We start from the raw sequence: 18,462 nt of genomic DNA on the forward strand, positions 1-18,462 counted from the left end.
ACACTGTTTAGAGAAGAGATTGATAATAGTAATGAAATATACCAACTACCCAGTCCCTCCCTACGCATATATGAGATCATCTTTGAGATTCTGTGTGCTATAAGGGCACCAGCATCAAAGATCAAGTAACCCAGCTTTGCTTTTCACCCTCACACTTTTTTTTTATATTTTTTATAATAAATCAATAATATGAATCTACAATTAGAGATTAATTACTGATAAAAAAGCAATTTATTAAAGGGACACTAAACCCAAAACATTTATTTCATGATTCAGATAGAGCATGCCATTTTAAGCAACTGTCTAATTTACTCCTATTATCATTTTTTCTTCGTTCTCTTGCTATCTTTATTTGAAAAAGAAGGCATCTAAGCTAAGGAGCCAGACAATTTTTGGTTGAGACCCTGGACAGCACTTGTTTATTGGTGCTGTCCAATCAGCAAGGATAACCCAGGTTGTGAACCAAAAATGGGCCGGCTTCTAAATGTACATTCTTGCTTTTCGAATAAAGATATCAAGAGAATGAAGAAAATTTGATAATAGGAGTAAATGAGAAAGTTGCTAAAAATTGCATGCTCTATCTGAATCACGAAAGAATTTTTTTTTGGGTTCAATGTCCCTTTAAGTACTACAACTGCAGCCAATAATACAGCTAGGCAGCAAATTTTATATTAGTGCCCCTTTAACACCTGCACAGTGAGAAGCCACTCAAAAAGTATGTAATAGTCAGGTTATCTTATAAATCTAAATGATCTTAAACTCCCTTTGCACAAATCATCTAATGGATTAGTATAGGCCTCAATACATAATTTATGAGGGTAATAGAAAAAAAAATTAAAATTGGAAAAAAAAAAAAAAAAAATGAAATTGATTTTGCATAGAATTCAAAAACTGTCAGCTAAGGCTCAGAAGTGAAAGTGTTAAAATGTAGTTTTTTTTTTTTTAATCATATGAGCCACTTTCTCATACTTCTCAACTGTCCCTATTTTGCTAGGACAATCCCAGTATAATGGCTTCCTGTCTGTTAGTACAATTGTCCTGGAAGTAAACATCTGCCCTGAGGTATGGACTTGGTATTGAAGTCTAAAAATTACATCAGCAAAGAGCTGAGTATAGGCTCAGAAGTAAAATGTTAAACACTTTTTTCATACTTATAAACTGTCCCTAGTATTTTCCTGGGAAAAATCTCAGTTTCTGGTGTGCTATTTACAATAGGTGTTTAGAGGCAGAGCAGATTAGGTAGAGCTTTGGAAACATAGTACTCCAATAAACTGCTTACTTGTCTGTTCTACTGTAACTGCTCTACTGTAATGTGCAATGTGTTTTTTTTACAGTGATACAGAAATTGCTGCAATATTGTAAGAAATAATAGCACACACAGAATGTAAAAAAAAGTGTGAGCTTGAAAAGCAAAGCTGGGTTACTTGTTCTTTGATGCTTGAGTTAGTGATAGCATCAGAGGCATTATAAGCTTTTCTTGTGGTTATGGAATGACCAGCTAATAAAAGCCTGTGCTGTAACTCCAGTTATTCTGCATTAAACCTTACCACATATACTGTTACATTTAGTGTTACATATGGCAGACTGGCAGGGATGCAGTAGAGGAAAATGCAGAAAGAACCTGGTTATGTGTTTTCTGCATCTGCTTTCAAATGAAATAAATTGTGATGTGTGTTGGGAGGAGGGGGGGGGGGGTTAGCAGCACAGCAGGTAAAACAATGCATTTCAGTGGGAATTCAACTTACATAATTTAGTGCTGTTAATTAGTGTGCTGCCTCACCTGCCTCCTACGACAGCACGTCACTCTCATTTATTAAACAGTACTTCTAGCTATACAGCTGTCATGTCCATTAGCTTAGTTTACCATAGAGTGGCTGGATCTACTGCACTCTAAAGTGTCCTCTACAGGTTGCTTGCATAACATTGCTGGAAACACTGCTGCCACATAGTGTACAGGACAAGTGCATGCTCCTGAGCCTACAGTCACCATGCCCTCATGGAAATGAGCCAAGTCCCAACCAAGGAAACCAAGAGAAAAAAACATTAATAACAGAAATAAACTGGATTTTTTCCCCAACTATACCTGAATAAAGTTTAATTTGGCCTGTTCTGTTAATCAGATGGTGTTCCAATATTAAACTGTATATTGGCATTAGTTTTTACCTGCTGTCTATAATGTTAGATTATATTTTCTCATAACAACTATGAAGCCCAAAGTAATGTAAGAAATACATAAAAAAAAACATAATTTATGCTTACCTGATAAATTTATTTCTCTTGTAGTGTATCCAGTCCACGGATCATCCATTACTTGTGGGATATATTCCCTTCCCAACAGGAAGTTGCAAGAGGATCACCCACAGCAAAGCTGCTATATAGCTCCTCCCCTCACATGTCATATCCAGTCATTCGACCGAAACAAGACGAGAAAGGAGAAACCATAGGGTGCAGTGGTGACTGTAGTTTAATTAAAAATTTAGACCTGCCTTAAAAGGACAGGGCGGGCCGTGGACTGGATACACTACAAGAGAAATAAATTTATCAGGTAAGCATAAATTATGTTTTCTCTTGTTAAGTGTATCCAGTCCACGGATCATCCATTACTTGTGGGATACCAATACCAAAGCTTAAGTACACGGATGATGGGAGGGACAAGGCAGGAACTTAAACGGAAGGAACCACTGCCTGTAGAACCTTTCTCCCAAAAACAGCCTCCGAAGAAGCAAAAGTGTCAAATTTGTAAAATTTCGAAAAAGTGTGAAGCGAAGACCAAGTCGCCGCCTTGCAAATCTGTTCAACAGAGGCCTCATTTTTAAAGGCCCAGGTGGAAGCCACAGCTCTAGTAGAATGAGCTGTAATCCTTTCAGGGGGCTGCTGTCCAGCAGTCTCATAGGCTAAGCGTATTATACTTCTAAGCCAAAAAGAGAGAGAAGTTGCCGAAGCCTTTTGACCTCTCCTCTGCCCAGAGTAAACGACAAACAGGGCAGATGTTTGACGAAAATCTTTAGTTGCCTGTAAGTAGAACTTCAAGGCACGGACGACGTCCAGATTATGTAAAAGACGTTCCTTCTCTGAAGAAGGATTAGGGCACAATGACGGGACAACAATCTCTTTATTGATATTCCTGTTAGAAACCACCTTAGGTAAAAACCCAGGTTTAGTACGCAGAACTACCTTGTCTGAATGGAAAATCAGATAAGGAGAATCACAATGTAAGGCAGATAACTCAGAGACTCTTCGAGCCGAGGAAATAGCCATCAAAAACAGAACTTTCCAAGATAAAAGTTTAATATCAATGGAATGAAGGGGTTCAAACGGAACTCCTTGAAGAACTTTAAGAACCAAGTTTAAGCTCCACGGAGGAGCAACAGTTTTAAACACAGGCTTAATCCTAACCAAAGCCTGACAAAATGCCTGGACGTCTGGAACTTCTGCCAGACGCTTGTGCAAAAGAATAGACAGAGCAGAGATCTGTCCTTTTAAAGAACTAGCTGATAAGCCTTTGTCCAAACCCTCTTGGAGAAAGGACAATATCCTAGGAATCCTAACCTTACTCCATGAGTAACTCTTGGATTCGCACCAATAAAGGTATTTACGCCATATCTTATGGTAAATTTTCCTGGTAACAGGCTTTCGTGCCTGTATTAAGGTATCAATAACTGACTCGGAGAAGCCACGCTTTGATAGAATCAAGCGTTCAATCTCCATGCAGTCAGTCTCAGAGAATCTAGATTTGGATGATTGAAAGGACCTTGTATTAGAAGGTCTTGCCTCAGAGGTAGAGTCCATGGTGGACAGGATGACATGTCCACTAGGTCTGCATACCAGGTCCTGCGTGGCCACGCAGGCGCTATCAGAATCACCGATGCTCTCTCCTGCTTGATCTTGGCGATCAGTCGAGGGAGCAGAGGAAACGGTGGAAACACATAAGCCAGGTTGAAGAACCAAGGAGCTGCTAGAGCATCTATCAGCGTCGCTCCCGGGTCCCTGGACCTGGATCCGTAACGAGGAAGCTTGGCGTTCTGGCGAGACGCCATGAGATCCAGTTCTGGTTTGCCCCAACGATGGACCAGTTGAACGAACACCTCCGGATGGAGTTCCCACTCCTCCGGATGAAAAGTCTGACGACTTAGAAAATCCGCCTCCCAGTTCTCCACGCCTGGGATGTGGATCGCTGACAAGTGGCAAGAGTGAGACTCTGCCCAGCTAATTATCTTTGAGACTTCTAACATCGCTAGGGAACTCCTGGTTCCCCCTTGAAGGTTGATGTAAGCCACAGTCGTGATACTGTCCAACTGAAATCTGTTGAACCTCAGTGTTGCTAACTGAGGCCAAGCTAGAAGAGCACTGAATATTGCTCTTAACTCCAGAATATTTATTGGGAGGAGTTTCTCCTCCTGAGTCCATGATCCCTGAGCCTTCAGGGAATTCCAGACTGCGCCCCAGCCTAGAAGGCTGGCATCTGTTGTTACAATCGTCCAATCTGGCCTGCGAAAGGTCATACCCTTGGACAGATGGACCCGAGATAGCCACCAGAGAAGATAATCTCTGGTCTCTTGATCCAGATTTAGTAGAGGGGACAAATCTGAGTAATCCCCATTCCACTGACCTAGCATGCACAATTGCAGCGGTCTGAGATGCAGGCGCGCAAATGGCACTATGTCCATTGCCGCTACCATTAAGCCGATTACTTCCATGCACTGAGCCACTGACGGGCGTGGAATGGAATGAAGAACACGGCAAGCATTTAAAAGTTTTGATAACCTGACCTCCGTCAGGTAAATTTTCATTTCTACAGAATCTATCAGAGTCCCTAGGAAGGAGACTCTTGTGAGTGGTAACAGAGAACTCTTTTCCACGTTCACTTTCCACCCATGCGACCTCAGAAATGCCAGAACTATCTCTGTATGAGACTTGGCAATTTGAAAGCTTGACGCCTGTATCAGGATGTCGTCTAGATACGGAGCCACCGCTATGCCTCGCGGTCTTAGAACCGCCAGAAGTGAGCCCAGAACCTTTGTAAAGATTCTCGGGGCCGTAGCCAACCCGAAGGGGAGGGCTACAAATTGGTAATGCCTGTCTAGAAAGGCAAATCATAGGAACCGGTGATGATCTTTGTGAATCGGTATATGAAGGTAGGCATCCTTTAAGTCCACTGTGGTCATGTACTGACCCTCTTGGATCATGGGTAGGATGGTCCGAATAGTTTCCATTTTGAATGATGGAACTCTTAGGAATTTGTTTAATATCTTTAGGTCCAAAATTGGTCTGAAGGTACCCTCTTTCTTGGGAACCACGAACAGATTTGAATAAAATCCCTGTCCTTGTTCCGTCCGCGGAACTGGATGGATCACCCCCATTACTAGGAGGTCCTGTACACAGCGTAGGAATGCCTCTTTCTTTATCTGGTTTTCTGATAACCTTGAAAGATGAAATCTCCCTTGAGGAGGGGAAGCCTTGAAGTCCAGAAGATATCCCTGAGATATGATCTCCAACGCCCAGGGATCCTGGACATCTCTTGCCCACGCCTGGGCGAAGAGAGAAAGTCTGCCCCCCACTAGATCCGTTTCCGGATAGGGGGCCGTTCCTTCATGCTGTCTTGGGGGCAGTAGCAGGTTTTCTGGCCTGCTTGCCCTTGTTCCAGGACTGGTTAGGTTTCCAGGCCTGTCTGAAATGAGCAACAGTTCCTCCCTGTTTTGGAGCGGAGGAAGTTGATGCTGCTCCTGCCTTGAAATTTCGAAAGGCACGAAAATTAGACTGCTTGGCCTTTGGTTTGGCCCTGTCCTGAGGAAGGGTATGCCCCTTAACTCCAGTAATGTCAGCAATAATTTCCTTCAAGCCGGGCCCGAATAAGGTCTGCCCCTTGAAAGGGATATTAAGTAATTTAGATTTAGAAGTCACGTCAGCTGACCAGGATTTAAGCCATAGCGCCCTCCGCGCCTGGATGGCGAATCCGGAGTTCTTAGCCGTTAGTTTAGTCAAATGTACAATGGCATCAGAAACAAATGAGTTAGTTAGCTTAAGTGATTTAAGCTTGTCCATAATTTCATCCAATGGAGCTGTGTGAATGGCCTCTTCCAGAGACTCAAACCAGAATGCCGCAGCAGCAGTGACAGGCGCAATGCATGCAAGGGGCTGCAGGATAAAACCTTGTTGAACAAACATTTTCTTAAGGTAACCTTCTAATTTTTTATCCATTAAATCAGAAAAAGCACAACTATCCTCAACCGGGATAGTGGTACGCTTTGCTAAAGTAGAAACTGCTCCCTCCACTTTAGGGACCGTCTGCCATAAGTCCCGTGTAGTGGCGTCCATTGGAAAAAAAATTCTAAATATAGGAGGTGGGGAAAAGGGCACACCGGGTCTATCCCACTCCTTGCTAATAATTTCTGTAAGCCTTTTAGGTATAGGGAAAACATCAGTACACACCGGTACCGCATAGTATCTATCCAGCCTACACAATTTTTCTGGAATTGCAACTGTGTTACAGTCGTTCAGAGCAGCTAAAACCTCCCCAAGCAATACACGGAGGTTCTCAAGCTTAAATTTAAAATTAGAGATCTCTGAATCAGGTTTCCCCGGATCAGATCCGTCACCCACAGAATGAAGCTCTCCGTCCTCATGTTCTGCAAACTGTGACGCAGTATCAGACATGGCTCTTACAGCACCAGCACGCTCTGCATCTCTCCTAATCCCAGAGCTATCGCGCTTGCCTCTCAATTCTGGCAATCTAGATAATACTTCTGACAGGGTATTATTCATGATTGTAGCCATGTCCTGTAAAGTAATTGCTATGGGCGTCTCTGATGCACTTGGCGCCATAATAGCATGCGCCCCCTGAGCGGGAGGCGAAGGTACTGACACGTGAGGAGAGTTAGTCGGCATAACTTCCCCCTCGTCGTCTGGTGATAATTCTTTTATAGATAAAGACTGACCTTTATTATTTAAAGTGAAATCAATACATTTAGTACACATATTCCTATGGGGCTCCACACTGGCTTTCAAACATAATGAACAAGTAGATTCATCTATGTCAGACATGTTTAAACAGACTAGCAATAAAACTGTTAAGCTTGAAAAACACTTCACAATAAGTTTACAAGCAATATAAAAAACGCTACTGCGCCTTTAAGAAGCACAAAACCTGTCTCAAGGTGAAATAACAATGAACCAAAGCAGTTATACCAACCAAATTTTCACAATAAATGCAGTAAGTCAGCAGAGCATTGCACCCACTTGCAAATGGATGATTAACCCCTTAATACCCAAAACGGATAAACAATAGAGAAAAAAACGTTTTTTAAAACAGTCAAACACACTGCCACAGCTCTGCTGTGACTGATTACCTCCCTCAATATGACTTTTGAAGCCTTTTGAGCCCTCCAGAGAAGTCCTGGATCATGCAGGAAGAAGCAGGAAGTCTGAGTCTGAATTTTTACTGCGCAAAAAAGCGCTAAAATAGGCCCCTCCCACTCATATTACAACAGTGGGAAGCCTCAGTTAACTGTTTCTATGCAGAAATTAAGCCAGCCATGTGGAAAAATTATGCCCCAATAAGTTTTATCACCAAATGTACGTTAAAAAACGATTAAACATGCCAGCAAACGTTTTAAAACACATTTTTTGAAGAGTATATATCTCTATTAATAAGCCTGATACCAGTCGCTTTCACTGCATTTAAGGCTCTACTTACATCTTTATTAATAAGCCTGATACCAGTTGCTTTCACTGCATTTAAGGCTTTACTTACATTACTTCGGTATCAGCAGCATTTTCTTTGTCAATTCCATTCCTTAGAAAAATATTTTACTGCACATACCTTAGTTGCAGGAAACCTGCACGCCATTCCCTTTCTGAAGTTACCTCACTCCTCAGAATGTGTGAAAACAGCAAGTGGATTTTAGTTACTTCTGCTAAGATCATAGAAAACGCAGGCAGATTCTTCTTCCAAATACTGCCTGAGAAAAAAACAGAATTTATGTTTACCTGATAAATTACTTTCTCCAACGGTGTGTCCGGTCCACGGCGTCATCCTTACTTGTGGGATATTCTCTTCCCCAACAGGAAATGGCAAAGAGCCCAGCAAAGCTGGTCACATGATCCCTCCTAGGCTCCGCCTACCCCAGTCATTCGACCGACGTTAAGGAGGAATATTTGCATAGGAGAAACCATATGATACCGTGGTGACTGTAGTTAAAGAAAATAAATTATCAGACCTGATTAAAAAACCAGGGCGGGCCGTGGACCGGACACACCGTTGGAGAAAGTAATTTATCAGGTAAACATAAATTCTGTTTTCTCCAACATAGGTGTGTCCGGTCCACGGCGTCATCCTTACTTGTGGGAACCAATACCAAAGCTTTAGGACACGGATGAAGGGAGGGAGCAAATCAGGTCACCTAAATGGAAGGCACCACGGCTTGCAAAACCTTTCTCCCAAAAATAGCCTCAGAAGAAGCAAAAGTATCAAACTTGTAAAATTTGGTAAAAGTGTGCAGTGAAGACCAAGTCGCTGCCCTACATATCTGATCAACAGAAGCCTCGTTCTTGAAGGCCCATGTGGAAGCCACAGCCCTAGTGGAATGAGCTGTGATTCTTTCAGGAGGCTGCCGTCCGGCAGTCTCGTAAGCCAATCTGATGATGCTTTTAATCCAAAAAGAGAGAGAGGTAGAAGTTGCTTTTTGACCTCTCCTGTTACCAGAATAAACAACAAACAAGGAAGATGTTTGTCTAAAATCCTTTGTAGCATCTAAATAGAATTTTAGAGCGCGAACAACATCCAAATTGTGCAACAAACGTTCCTTCTTCGAAACTGGTTTCGGACACAAAGAAGGCACGACTATCTCCTGGTTAATGTTTTTGTTAGAAACAACTTTTGGAAGAAAACCAGGTTTAGTACGTAAAACCACCTTATCTGCATGGAACACCAGATAAGGAGGAGAACACTGCAGAGCAGATAATTCTGAAACTCTTCTAGCGGAAGAAATTGCAGCCAAAAACAAAACTTTCCAAGATAATAACTTAATATCAACGGAATGTAAGGGTTCAAACGGAACCCCCTGAAGAACTGAAAGAACTAAGTTGAGACTCCAAGGAGGAGTCAAAGGTTTGTAAACAGGCTTGATTCTAACCAGAGCCTGAACAAAGGCTTGAACATCTGGCACAGCTGCCAGCTCTTTGTGAAGTAACACAGACAAGGCAGAAATCTGTCCCTTCAAGGAACTTGCAGATAATCCTTTCTCCAATCCTTCTTGAAGAAAGGATAGAATCCTAGGAATCTTTACCTTGTCCCAAGGGAATCCTTTAGATTCACACCAACAGATATATTTTTTCCATATTTTGTGGTAAATTTTTCTAGTTACAGGCTTTCTGGCCTGAACAAGAGTATCAATAACAGAATCTGAGAACCCTCGCTTTGATAAGATCAAGCGTTCAATCTCCAAGCAGTCAGCTGGAGTAGGACCAGATTCGGATGTTCGAACGGACCTTGAACAAGAAGGTCTCGTCTCAAAGGTAGCTTCCATGGTGAAGCCGATGACATATTCACCAGATCTGCCTACCAAGTCCTGCGTGGTTACGCAGGAGCTATCAAGATCACCTACGCCCTCTCCTGATTGATCCTGGCTACCAGCCTGGGGATGAGAGGAAACGGCGGGAATACATAAGCTAGGTTGAAGGTCCAAGGTGCTACTAGTGCATCTACTAGAGTCGCCTTGGGATCCCTGGATCTGGACCCGTAGCAAGGAACCTTGAAGTTCTGACGAGAGGCCATCAGATCCATGTCTGGAATGCCCCACAGTTGAGTGATTTGGGCAAAGATTTCCGGATGGAGTTCCCACACCCCCGGATGCAATGTCTGACGAATCAGAAAATCCGCTTCCCAAGTTTCCACTCCTGGGATGTGGATTGCAGACAGGTGGCAGGAGCGAGTCTCCGCCCATTGAATGATTTTGGTCACTTCTTCCATCGCCAGGGAACTCCTTGTTCCCCCCTGATGGTTGATGTACGCAACAGTCGTCATGTTGTCTGATTGAAACCGTATGAACTTGGCCCTCGCTAGCTGAGGCCAAGCCTTGAGAGCATTGAATATCGCTCTCAGTTCCAGAATATTTATCGGTAGAAGAGATTCTTCCCGAGACCAAAGACCCTGAGCTTTCAGGGATCCCCAGACCGCGCCCCAGCCCATCAGACTGGCGTCGGTCGTGACAATGACCCACTCTGGTCTGCGGGAGGTCACCCCTAGCGACAGGTTGTCCAGGGACAGCCACCAACGGAGTGAGTCTCTGGTCCTCTGATTTACTTGTATCTTCGGAGACAAGTCTGTATAGTCCCCATTCCACTGACTGAGCATACACAATTGAAATGGTCTTAGATGAATGCGCGCAAAAGGAACTATGTCCATTGCCGCTACCATCAAACCTATCACTTCCATGCACTGTGCTATGGAAGGAAGAGGAACGGAAGGAAGTATCCGACAAGAGTTTAGAAGTTTTGTTTTTCTGGTCTCTGTCAGAAAAATCCTCATTTCTAAGGAGTCTATTATTGTTCCCAAGAAGGGAACTCTTGTCGACGGAGATAGAGAACTCTTTTCCACGTTCACTTACCATCCGTGAGATCTGAGAAAGGCCAGGACTATGTCCGTGTGAGCCTTTGCTTGAGGAAGGGACGACGCTTGAATCAGAATGTCGTCCAAGTAAGGTACTACAGCAATGCCCCTTGGTCTTAGCACCGCCAGAAGGGACCCTAGTACCTTTGTGAAAATCCTTGGAACAGTGGCTAATCCGAAAGGAAGCGCCACGAACTGGTAATGCTTGTCCAGGAATGCGAACCTTAGGAACCGATGATGTTCCTTGTGGACAGGAATATGTAGATACGCATCCTTTAAATCCACCGTGGTCAAGAATTGACCTTCCTGGATGGAAGGATTGTTCGAATGGTTTCCATTTTGGACGATGGAACCTTGAGAAACTTGTTTAGGATCTTGAGATCTAAGATTGGTCTGAACGTTCCCTCTTTTTTGGGAACTACGAACAGATTTTAAACTGAACACACTTTATTACTGCAATTGCGAAAAAGTATGAAGGAATTGTTCAAAATTCACCAAAATTTCACCACAGTGTCTTAAAGCCTTAAAAGTATTGCACACCAAATTTGGAAGCTTTAACCCTTAAAATAACGGAACCGGAGCCGTTTTTATATTTAACCCCTTTACAGTCCCTGGAATCTGCTTTGCTGAGACCCAACCAAGCCCAAAGGGGAATACGATACCAAATAATGCCTTCAGAAAGACTTTTCTATGTATCAGAGCTCCACACACATGCAGCTGCATGTCATGCTGTTCTCAAAAACAAGTGCGCCATACCGGCGCGAAAATGAGGCTCTGACTATGATTAGGGAAAGCCCCAATAGAATAAAGTGTCTAAAACAGTGCCTGCCGATATTATTTTACAAAAAATACCCAGATTAAATGATTCCTCAAGGCTAAATATGTGTAAATATGATCGATTTAGCCCAGAAAATGTCTACAGTCTTAATAAGCCCTTGTGAAGCCCTTATTTACTGTGTGAATAAAAATGGCTTACCGGATCCCATAGGGAAAATGACAGCTTCCAGCATTACATCGTCTTGTTAGAATGTGTCATACCTCAAGCAGCAAAAGACTGCTCACTGTTCCCCCAACTGAAGTTAATTCCTCTCAACAGTCCTGTGTGGAACAGCCATGGATTTTAGTAACGGTTGCTAAAATCATTTTCCTCATACAAACAGAAATCTTCATCTCTTTTCTGTTTCAGAGTAAATAGTACATACCAGCACTATTTTAAAATAACAAACTCTTGATTGAATAATAAAAACTACAGTTAAACACTAAAAAACTCTAAGCCATCTCCGTGGAGATGTTGCCTGTACAACGGCAAAGAGAATGACTGGGGTAGGCGGAGCCTAGGAGGGATCATGTGACCAGCTTTGCTGGGCTCTTTGCCATTTCCTGTTGGGGAAGAGAATATCCCACAAGTAAGGATGACGCCGTGGACCGGACACACCTATGTTGGAGAAACAGCACACTCCGGTGCCATTTAAAAATAACAAACTTTTGATTGAAGAAATAAACTAAGTATAAAACACCACTCCTCTCACGACCTATGTTGAGGGTTGCAAGAGAATGACTGGATATGACATGTGAGGGGAGGAGCTATATAGCAGCTTTGCTGTGGGTGATCCTCTTGCAACTTCCTGTTGGGAAGGGAATATATCCCACAAGTAATGGATGATCCGTGGACTGGATACACTTAACAAGAGAAATCTGGTTTATTCTATACTGCCATATATGTTTTTTTCCTCAGTGTCACAGAATTTAAGAACAGCAGGTCATACTGTAACAGAGAAACTCATTTAGTAGGGTTGTTTGCATTTTAATACATCAAATGCTAAGATTGCAAGCTTTTAAAGGGATATTCAACACAAAATACATTTCATGCACCTCCCTCAAATTATGGATGCTGCCATTTTGGAGCCTAGGATCTGAAATAGAGTCGCTGCACACATGCAAACACATATCAACGCTTTTAAAATGGTGGCACCCATGACTAGAGAGAAATAGATAATAACCGCAATACTATGCTTATAAAATGTATTTAGTGGTTAATGTCCTTTTAAAAGAAGTGAAATGGAAACAATTTACCTGAACCAGGCAGAAAAACTTTAGAGCAAAAAAGAAAAATGAAGTTCCAAATTTCCTATTATTTTAATGAATAATACAGGATTTGCACACACACAAAAAAAAAGTTTTTTTTAATGCAAACTCCATTTTAACAGACTTGTAATTTCCTACAAACAGTCTGTGTGGAAAGTGATCTGAAGATTAATAATTGTGTATGTTATGCAGTTGTGCAATTATTTCTCTTTTCTATATCCTTGGGCATTCTTAGAATTGATAGTTTTTTATTATTATTATTTTTTTGTAACAAACAAAATAAAATGAATCTACATTCATGACTGGCTTGTAAAAGAGAAAGAACTGGAAAAAAACGTACGTTACTGGCAGCGTCTAGAGCAATACTGAGTGGGAAATGTGCTTTTAAAGATATATAAAATCCAGAGAGTTTTACTTTGTCATTAATTTATAACTGAACCTAACTAGCTTTAGCAGAGGAGATAACAAGCTTTTAAAACTAGGAAAACCTAGGTTACAACATGGTGGCGTGCATTACTTTATAAAGACCAAAAAATGACACAGATTTCTTTAATATAAATGAAAATCTGCATATTATTCTCAGGCTATATCATTATACCTTGCATTTATCTACTTAAAATATATATTGTTTAAATAGATAGATAATCCCTATATTGCCCATTCCCTAGTTTTGCATAACGAACACTGTTATATTAATATACTTTTTACCTCTGTTACCTCCATCTGAGCCTCTGCAGACTGCCCCCTTATCTGAGTGCTTTTTTACAAATTTGTATTTTAGCCAATTAGTGCCGATTCCTGCGTAACTCCAGGGGATTGAGCACAGTTTTTATCTACATAGAACACATGAACTAGCACTGTCTGGCTGTGAAAAGAAAATTAAATGCACTAAGATAAGAGGTGGCCTACAGGGGTTTAAAAACAGGCAGAGATTTAGAGGTTATAAAGTATATTACTATAACAATGTTGGTCGTGTAAAGCTGGGGAATGGGTAGTAAACACGTTATCTATCTTTTTAAAAAATAAAAATCAAGTAGACTGTCCCTTTAATGTCTCTTTAAAGGTACATACAAATGATAAAACTCTTCATCCAAATGGCTTGGTATATGATACGGTTGGATTTCTTTAAAGATGCTTATTGCTGCAGTTCACATGCACAGCAAAGATATCTAAAAAATGTGATAAAGTATTTTTGCAAACAGAGTAAAAAGTAAAAATGTTTTAAAGGGACAGTTAAAACCTTAGTCATCTTAAAGTCTTACTTTAGATTAAGCTGCAAATAGCCTCTTGCACCTCTTCCTATATCATGCAGCAGTAACAGTAAAAAAAGTTAAAACTAGGCGATAAGCTTGCCCAGACGGCAGTCTATTTAAAAAAAAATACAAACCCCAAAGCTAATATTACAAAAAATAAAAAATGTAACATTACAGAAAAAATAAACAAAGCTATCCAAAATAAAAAATGTAAACCTAAAATAAAAACACTCCCTAATCTATTAAAAACCTACCAATAGCCCTTAAAAGGGCCTTTTGTAGGGCATTGCCCTAAAGAAAACAGTAAAAAAAAAAACACTGAACCAACCCCCCAAAAATAAAAAAAAATAAGTTTAAAAAACCTAAGCTACACATTTGTATGTGCATTGCCCTTAAAATGGCATTCAGCTCTTTTACTGCCCTTAAAATGGCAATCAGCTCTTTTACAGCCCAAAAAACCCTAATCTAAAAAAAAAAAAAAAAAAAAAATCCACCCCAAAAAATAAAAAAAAAGCCTAAAACTAAGGCCCAAATAGGTACTCACCGTTCGTGAAGTCCAACGGTAAAGGTCTTCTTCCAGGCGGCTCCATCATCTTCTATCTTCATCCAAAGCGAAGGTGGCGCGGAGCGGTCTTCCCCAATGCGCTAATCCGGAGCAGCGGTAATCCTCAGCGGCGTGGAGGCTTCTCTTCATCCGATTTCCGTCGTACACAAAAAATTGAATGGAAGGCACCGCATTCAATTTAGGGTACCTTGCATTCCTATTGGCTGAAATTTTGAAATCAGTCAATAGGATGAGAGCTACTGAAATAATACTGGCTGTTTAAATTAGCCAATAAGATATAAGTAGCTCTCATCCTATTGGCTGATTTTAAAATTTCAACCAAAAGGAATGCAAGGCATCCCAATAAATATGGGGTACCTTGCATTCAATCTTCAGTGTGCGGCGGACGATCGTATGAAGAGGAGCCTACACGCCGCTTTGGACTGCCGCTGAAGATCCGTGCATCGGGGAAGCCAGCTCCACACCTCCGCTCCGGATGAAGATAGAAAATGATGGAGCCTCCTGGAAGAATACCTTCTCCGCCGGACTTCAGGAACGGTGAGTACCTATTTGGGGCTTAGTCTTAGGCTTTTTTTGGGGGGGGGGGGGGTTGGGGGTCTTTTTTTTTTAATTAGGGTTTTTTGGGCTGTAAAAGAGCTGAATGCCTATACAAATGACCTTTATGGGCAATGGGTAGTTTAGGTTTTTTTAGTGTTGTTTTTTTTATTTTGGGGGGTTTGGTGGGTGGGGGGTTTTTACTGTTGGGGGTGGACTTAGTATTTTTTTACATGTAAAAGAGCTGTTTAACTTATGGCAATTCCCTACAAAAGGCCCCTTTAATGGCTATTGGTAGTTTAGTTTAGATTAGGGGGTGTTTTTATTTGGGGGAATTTTTATTTTTATAGGGTTAACGTTTTAATTTTATTTTTGATAATTTTGGTCATTTTTTTTCTGTAATTTTAGTATTTTTTGTAATTTTAGATAATTTTTTTGTAATTTAATGTTAGGTTTTATTTTTAAATTAATGTTAGGATTCCTATTTTAATTATAACTTAGTATTAGGGTTAATTGATGGGGGTGTTAGGTTAAAGGGCTTAGTAATTAAATAAGTTATTTGCGTTGTGGGAGGTTGGCTGTGTAGGAGTTAACAGGTTAATTAGGGTTATTGCAATGTGGGGGTTTAGGGGTTAATAGGTTAATTGCAACGTGGGGGGTTGGCGATTTAGGGGCTAATATTTTAATTATGTTATTTGCATTGTTTAATTTGCGGATTAGAGGTTAATTACTTTATTATTTTGCAATGTGGGGGTTGGCGGTTTAGGTGTTTGTTAATACTTCGTGCGGGCGGTTATGTATTTTTATTATTTTGTTACATGTTTTTTGTTATTTCATGCATGCATTTTTTTTAATGCTTTGTTTGCCTGCGCTGCATCCAGGTGAATTACGAAAATGGTGGGGTGGATTCTTTCACCACCCTGCCATTTTCGGAATCCACCTGGAAAGCTGCATCCAGGTGGATTCTTTTGGCTGCCTTGCGCAGCCAACATTTCTTTGAGGATGCGTGCACAACTGGCAACAGCGTCGGACGCGTTACAAACGCGATTATAGTATAGATGACTGTTGTCTCTAGTCACTTTGAAATGGCTGCCAAGCTCTGCCCACTGATGACATCACAATCTGGGCTACATCTATGCACTCTGCTAAATAGCATTGACAATCTGTTGAATCCAATTAGTGAGTCTTTTGTAACAAGTGAACCCTTTAATGCAGCCCAGATCGTGATGTCATCAGTGGGCAGCGCTTGGCAGCGATTTCAAAGTGACCAGAACCAATAATCATTTTAAAATAACTTTTTTTACCGTTACTGCTGCATGATATAGAAAGGGTGCCGGAGGCTATCTGCAGCTTAATCTAAAGTCTTTAAAGATGACTAAGGTGTAGACTGTCTCTTTAAATCAAATTTTAAATTCTAAAATTTAAAAATAAATTTAAAAAAAAAATCTAATTTTTCACCTTTACGTCTCTTTACCTCTTGTACAGCTCAATGGAAATTTGTCACATTATAAATATATTTAAATAAATATAGAATATATTTGTTATACATAAATTATAATTTTGCTAACAATAGAAATTACTACAAGAATAATAGACTACTTACAAATGTCTAGGTTTTAAGAAAAGAGTTTAACCTATTTTATTAATGATTGCACATGAACTTTTGATATGATGCTGTAAGTCAGAAGGAAAAGAGAGAGTTCTAATATATTCATAAATATAAATATTATTTATGTTTCTTTCACTCATTCATATTTAAATAATTTAAATGTTACCAGTTTGCCCCCAGTTACTCTAAACATTTGCTACAAGATAATATACTTAACATAACTTTAGCTAAACTGTAGTTTAACTATTAGAACTGCTGAGAGGGTGGCTGGAGAGTTTAGGGCAACATCTTAAGAGAGAAGTCTTAGACATTAGCATGTATGAAATCTGCTGCGTGATGATGCTGAATCTAGCGGAGAACATCTGCCCATCTACCCTTGTACGCTGATATTAATGCCTTATTTGAAACCTGAAGATAAGTAATGCATTTTTAGTTTAATCACTGTCTTGCTTTATAAGCTGATTACTAATTTATGTTATTGCAAATTAATTCACAGCAGCGCAAACATTTCAATCAATAGCTTTCTTCTTTTATTGCAATCAAAGGCAGGAATAACAGCAAACACAAACAACATTTTGGGTTTTATCCCTTAAACATGATTGAGGGGTAAAACCCGAAACGTTGTTTGTTTTTGATGTTATACCTGCATTTGAATGCAATAAAAGAAGAAAGCTATTGATTGAAACTTTTGTGCTGCTATGAATTCTTTTTCTTGGACTAGACAGAGTGTTTGTGGACACTGACAACGTGCATATGGTATTGGTGAGCGAGGTGGAACATTTATATTTTCACAAATTTATGTTATTGCAGTTAGTTCATAATAAGCACTGTTATTATTCTACCGCATTCTCGTGTGTGAATTTCCCTTTTTCAATACTATAGTGAGGCCTAGTTTTCGCATTCCCCAGTACCAGGACATAACAAGGAAAGACACTGTGCATACTCTTCCCTGGGGTAACATTTTATTTTCAGACTTGTAGTGGACAGTGTTTGTCCAAAAAACAACTGTAAGTATTGTCTCTGTTAACCAGTGTGTATGTGTACTGTAGTATGCATTGTACACAAAAAGGCATCTACTTCCTATTAATTGTATTAATTTATTCATAACCCTTTTCATTATAACCTGTTACTTTATGTTCTTTCATATGCATAACGATGCCCCTTTTAGTGAATATTTTAAAAGACAATATCACTTTTATACAAATATTATACTTTGTGAAACCTACCTACGAGATACAGTGTAAAGGATATGAAGCGATGGTAGCGTATGAGAAATTGAAGAGAGTCCTCTCCTTGGACAGAAGAAGCAAAGTAATCTGCCAGCGTTTCTCCATAGAAAAAGTAGTTTACACACAACAGGATGTACCTGGAATAGAAAATATAGATGTAATACTGGTTCCCCAAGGTGCATACAATCTTCAACAGATCTGTGTGATTCTGCAGTATAGATATAATAAATATCACTCGGTTTGTGAGTTGGCATCTCACAGGCCTCAGAGGAACCATCAAGAAATGCAAAATAGGTTGAACATTGTGCTATTTGCAAGTTTCTTAAAGAATATAAAAGGTCTCTATGGAAACAGCTTTTTGCGAGTTACTTCAATATTTAACCTGGCAGCTAAAACTTCTCAGTTTGAACAAAATACAAATCACAATGTGATATCAATGCAGAGTAAAGTAACAATCTAATGGAAAAATTACATTACTGACCCTAAATAACTACCATATGTGTTTAACCCATACAAAAGTGCTAAAACACATAGGGAGTTAATCAGAATCTAGCTTTTTTAAATGGACGTCTTTTTTAAGA

At 40.2% G+C, this 18,462-nt stretch overlaps 1 protein-coding gene across 1 annotated transcript in view; it reads right to left on the bottom strand.

The window, feature by feature from the left end:
* The window catches only part of CDS1 (CDP-diacylglycerol synthase 1), a 244,275-nt gene that overhangs the window by 87,510 nt on the left and 138,303 nt on the right, over positions 1–18,462 (bottom strand). Inside the window, exon 5 of the mRNA XM_053703398.1 lies at positions 17,879–18,018. Within this exon, the coding sequence (XP_053559373.1) occupies positions 17,879–18,018 (140 nt within the window). The remainder of the gene's footprint in view (positions 1–17,878; positions 18,019–18,462) is intronic.

The sequence above is a fragment of the Bombina bombina genome, chromosome 2, assembly GCF_027579735.1.
Source record: "Bombina bombina isolate aBomBom1 chromosome 2, aBomBom1.pri, whole genome shotgun sequence".
NCBI lineage: Eukaryota > Metazoa > Chordata > Amphibia > Anura > Bombinatoridae > Bombina > Bombina bombina.